The following is a 5,726-nucleotide window of genomic DNA, read 5'->3' on the forward strand; positions in this document are numbered from 1 at the left end:
CAAAATCATATCATAAAATATCATAGTTTCGTATATTACTACTTCTAGCGAACATCTATTCTTAATAGTAGAGATATAACTTACTTTATGTAATTTTTTTATCATTATTATTCAAGAGTTTTAAAATTAAATTTTGGTCAAAAGGCCTGAAAGTATTTGTTTTCACTTGTTTTTTGTGACTGTAGCCCAGTGGTTACGGATCTTACAAACAAGACTCAAGTATCTTTAACAGATTAAAATTGTAAAACATAGTAAAAAACAAAGGTAAAAAGAGTAAGCTAAGTTGAGCACTCCTTATAATTGCAACAGATTAATATCATCCCTTTATAACCAGATGACGTTGATATAAAGTTAACATGAAGATTGATAGAAGAATGAATGGATGAGAGATGTATGGATAGGGGAAAGATTGAAAAAGAGAGAAAAAGACAGAGTGAATGACAGGAAGAGTGAAAAAGAAATAAATAAAGAGAGAGAGAGAGAGAGAGAGAGAGAGAGAGAGAGAGAGAGAGAGAGAGAGAGAGAGAGAGAGAGAGAAGGGGGGGGGGAGAGAGAGAGAAGGGGGGGGGGAGAGAGAGAGAGAGAGAGAGAGAGAGAGAGAGAGAGAGAGAGAGAGAGAGAGAGAGAGAGAGAGAGAGAGAGAGAGAGAGCTAGAGAGAGAGAGAGGTTTAATTGATGGGGCTTTTTTTATAGCTAGGGGGGAGTTATAATTATTATATTTTTAAACAGACCTATAACTGTACTACCATTCTTGACCTACTTACAAATAAAATCTAGACTCACTTACCCCCTCCCCCAACCCTTCCTTCTCGACATCTTGCGCCAGTTTGTCTCGACTGACGCCATAAAAATGGGAGTGTCACCAAAATTCATACAACTAAGCGGTGTCAAAATATGACACAAGACATGTTGGTGATATTTTCACGGATCCACCACTTGACCTGAGGTTTTATCAGAGGAAAATGTTTGATACTACAAAATCAGCGGAAAATTTCTGAGAAAACCCCAAAAACCCGGAATTTCGCGGAAGATTATCATCACTGATTTTGAACAATGACTTACTTTAGCTGATTCAGGCCAACCAATGACTGGATCCCCAGACACTGCAAGCTCCTGGTTATCGTTTTTGTGATCCTCAAGAACTTGCTAATTTGGGGGGAAAAAAAGAAAAGAAAGAAATAAAGAAAAAAACAGATATGCCTCAAAGAATTTAAAACACTGACAATTTGTGTATGATCAACAATATATAACTTTCCGGGTGATGAAAAACAAAGTAAAGTTAAGTCGAGTGTTACCAAATTGAGTATAAGAACGTGTTCAATAAGTTTGATAAAATCTAGGTGATTTGGTAAAGAATCAAGCCGAATTGACCATTGACAAACTGCAGCTGAAAGCTCAACATAAAAATAAATAAATAAAATTAAAACAAACTTTGTTGAAAGCACTTCAATATGTTAACATCTATAAATGTTATATTTTAATTTGAAAACTAGGTTACCGAGCAATATACATTTTATTTACTCTTTCATTTCTATTTTCCTACATATTACTGACAGCTTTTTCTCATAAATAATACAAACAGATTATGACACCATAACCTGGTACATGTATTTATTTCTCAATCTTTGATGAAGAAGCAAATAAAATGTAATTGAAGTACAGATTACTAATCAACTAGGCATAAATGAACACCTACCTTTATTTCTCTAAGTACTGCCTCTGCATCAAACATCTCTTTTGGAACTCCCCTCTTACCAACAGGAAGCTGTAAAATCCCCGTTAAGTGGTCCACAATCTGTTGCAGGCCTTTGAGTTCCATGGCTGTCAGGTGCACCCATTTTTTCAAACCTCCATCTGACACATCTGAGGCAGCTTTCCTCGGTGGTCGCTTTCCAGGGGTAGAGGCCGTCTCCTCCTCTCCCTGAGCTTTCTTTAGGGCAGCATCAATGCGAGTAAGCTCAATAGTGACACTTTTTGACAATTTAGGTGCTTCTTCTCCACTTTCAGGTTTAACCTGTGAGGAAACCAATATATAGAAATATTTACTATTTACATACTACATTCTACTTTTACAAAATGAAGATGTCACACATGAGACAGTTATCATACCTTTGGAAATGGTGCTAATAAAACGGATATCAGAAAATGACAGTATTCTCTGCAGATGGTTTACATGCGTGAAAGAATAACCTCTATTTAAGTCAAAGGCTCTCATAAACTTAAAAGAAAACAATGAGGGAGGGAGGGAGGGAAGGAGAGAGAGAGAGAGAGAGAGAGAGAGAGAGAGAGAGAGAGAGAGAGAGAAGAGAGAGAAGAGAGAGAGAGAAGAGAGAGAAGAGAGAGAGAAGAGAGAGAGAGAGAGAGAGAGAGAGAGAGAGAGAGAGAGAGAGAGAGAGAGAGAGAGAGAGAGAGAGAGAGAGAGAGAGAGAGAGAGAGAGAGAGAGAGATGTATGTATGTATAAATATAGAATCGTGTTTTGATACAAATATGGTATGAATAGTGCTCGGCATGTAACAAATTGTAATATTTCACATGATATTGGAGTCAGTCTACATCGATGTTTCAGGCCCTTATGCCCATCGTCAGGACTGTGTGTTTTATATATATATATATATATATATGTGTGTGTGTGTGTGTGTGTGTGTGTGTGTGTGTGTGTGTGTGATATGATAAGATAGAAGGGGTAAAATTATAATTAGGAAAGTCATGCCTCAAAGCAAATATCACATACTTTGGTTGGATCTCCGAGGTCATCCATAGTTCTTGATGGAGGTCTTGAGTCTGGATTCCGTGAAGGTGGTCTTGAATCTTCATCAACATGAATCATGTCTGCATCTCCAAAGGCATCTTCACTCTCATCAAAAGGGTTTAAATATGTGTGACCAGTGAGGCATGCTAAGTAACGGTCCAACACATACCACATCAGTTCCACAAAAAATGGATAGCGAAATTTTGGTGGGACCTGGCAACGATATCAAACAGCCACTCTGTCACATCTTTATTTATATAAATATAATTAACACTTATGCAATTATTTTTTAAATTTGAGAAATGTTACAATGAACAATAAATGTGGGTATGGAAGTATTTTTTTTTTTTTAAATAACATCAGTTTAATGCACCAGATAGTGTAAACATAGCTTTTGCAACAAAAATTACAAAGGGGAGCAACTCTTTCCTTGTGTAACTCAATGTATAACAATATCAAAATAAAGATCATAGAGAATTCACATAATAATAGAGCAAAAAACTAATTTAAGCTTACATAGGTTTTCTCCTCAATGCGTGATACTAGTAGTTGACTGTCAATGTTGAAGCTGTGTAAGAAGTTGCCTCCAAATACCAGTGAATCTACTGGCGTATAAACGGCATGGATCCAACCTTCATTCGTTTCAAATTGAGAAAATAATATGACATATTGCATACTATCAAAATAGGATTGATGGTAACATAATTTTCAATATAAACATTTTATCCCAATAAATTACTGTAAACAAATACATCAATAGCTTATTGTTGTCCACAATCGATTCTATTCAAACATTCCAAATGCTATTTTATAAACATGTAAAATTCTTGCCACTATTTTATGACAAATTCAATAGGATAAATAAAGCAACAAAACGTAAAAGTCCATACAAACTTGGAAGAGCAAATATTGCTTTGAAGAGGCTTTGTAGAAACACTTGATATCTCTAAAAAATCTTATTTCATAAGAGACAGAATTTCTCCATGACACTCCACTAAACGTTGAAATTAATAATGAGAGCAAAACAATGATGACAAGCTAAGAATCTGACAAATAATGCCTCAACACCTTATGAAGATTTAAATAATGCAGAAATTCAACCTGATGTGAAAAACACTTCTGTAGTAACCATGCAGCAGCATATTATAGCAGGATTTACCAAGAATCATTTACTAACACAAGAAAAGAAAAGGAGACTGCACACAGACTATTTGACCACCATCACCTTGTGCTGAATGAATAGGACATCAAAAAACAGTCAGTTGCACATCAGCAGGCCTGTAAATGGCTGGTGAAAAAACTGTCGGAACTTTTTGAACAAGCGGAAATAGACACAACAGGACAAAAATATGGATTAACAAACACAACACAGATATGACATGTCATTTTTTTCCCCCAACTCATTTAAAATAAAATAAGTAGGTCCTTATTTTATGCTACAAAAAAAATCCCAAATTATTTGAGAAAGTAGAAACATTGCTAGTCCCAGGTCTGAGTTAGTTATAAAATGAAAGAAAGAGAACAATTCCTACTTTGTTGAAGGATGTGTAGCATTTGATGCGAGAAGCTGCTTTATCTTTGCTCTTGTTTGCGTAAAATTTTTAAGCTGATTCTTTCGTTTATTTGGATTAATTCTTATACAAGAAGACAAAGAAGAAGAAGAAGAAGAAGAAGAAGAAGAAGAAGAAGAAGAAGAAGAAGAAGAAGAAGAAGAAGAAGAAGAAGAAGAAGAAGAAGAAGAAGAAGAAGAAGAAGAAGAAGAAGAAGAAGAAGAAGAAGAAGAAGAAGAAGAAGAAGAAGAAGAAGAAGAAGAAGAAGAAGAAGAAGAAGAAGAAGAAGAAGAAGAAGAAGAAGAAGAAGAGTGCAGTCGTGAGTGAAAGAAGAAGAAGAAAAAATTTTATTTAAGCAATCATGGTCGTAAGGAAAGAAAACTTCCGCTGAGAGCAGTCAATCACCTTTTCATTCGAAGAAAAATATATATTTCGCATTCATTATTTTGATTCACTTTTAACAAGATACAATGAAAGCGTTGGAACGGAGATTGTCAACAAAATTTATCTCGCAAAGTTGTACGGCAGGAAATCCAACAATTGAAAGATTTACAGGCCTGCATCAGTCTAGATTAGACATGGTTTGAAAATTGGACACAATTCAGAATACTATACATGGATCTGAATCCCACATTTATATAAACATAGTTGCAACATACAGCATTGTGGTTGCATGGTTGGAATTGGATGTTGACAATGTTTGAGTTCAATTATAACCATGGAGGCACCACATCCATAGCAGTTCATAAGTTTGAGTTAAAAAGAAATGTGAAATTGTTGCCATCACTTGTACGGTTAGAGATAAATGCCTTAAATACTATGTCTCACCAAAGCACTGCAGTGTTCAAAAAGTAGTTCTATAGAGCCATACAGCCATAAAGCAAAAGATTATCCCCAAAATAAGTACCACTTTTTGGAAAGTAACCTATTTTACAGCAAAACAAAAGTATTTTCCACCGTATTTAACAGATCAAGATATCCAATTATTGCTTAGTGGACAGAGGTCAGAACTTTCGACTGCACCCAGGAACAATCCCAACAATCTCTTTGCTTGTGACAAGAAAGTTCAAGCAACTGAGCTATTGAGGTCTGCTGCAGCAGTGAGAAGATAGAAAATAAAAACTGCCATAAATAAATAACAATAATCACCTGATGGTATGATAAAAGTGTAGCCAGCTTTCAGATTGACACGTTGACATTGCTCCAATGAGTCCCCCAAAAAAGAATCTCCTTGTTTAGCAGAGAGGGTCCATTCTACATAAGTATCCAGGTTTTTTGTTGTTGGTGGGGCTAACCAAAAAATCTGTAAAAGTAATAGTAAGAATAGCTGAAAATAAAATTATTTTCAAAAGACATGCATCCCTAATCTTGACCTCCCCTCAGTAAATGGTTTCCAGGTACTAATTGTAAATGCTACGGACACAAT

At 35.5% G+C, this 5,726-nt stretch overlaps 1 protein-coding gene across 1 annotated transcript; it reads right to left on the reverse strand.

Annotated features, from left to right (window-relative positions):
* Positions 1-1,062: 1,062 nt before the first annotated feature.
* LOC144962013 (lysine-specific demethylase 2B-like) lies at positions 1,063-5,599 on the reverse strand (the record flags this gene model as incomplete). Its single annotated transcript, XM_078895008.1, has 5 exons — positions 5,450-5,599; positions 3,267-3,382; positions 2,733-2,963; positions 1,697-2,014; positions 1,063-1,146 (listed from the first exon to the last, which is right to left on the reverse strand). Coding segments are annotated over exons 3-5 (594 nt in total), but the record flags the coding sequence as incomplete, so codon positions are not given.
* Positions 5,600-5,726: the final 127 nt, after the last annotated feature.

The sequence above is a fragment of the Berghia stephanieae genome, unplaced genomic scaffold, assembly GCF_034508935.2.
Source record: "Berghia stephanieae isolate SIO BIC M18660-M18661 unplaced genomic scaffold, UCSD_Bste_1.3 scaffold5369, whole genome shotgun sequence".
Taxonomy (NCBI): Eukaryota; Metazoa; Mollusca; class Gastropoda; order Nudibranchia; family Aeolidiidae; genus Berghia; species Berghia stephanieae.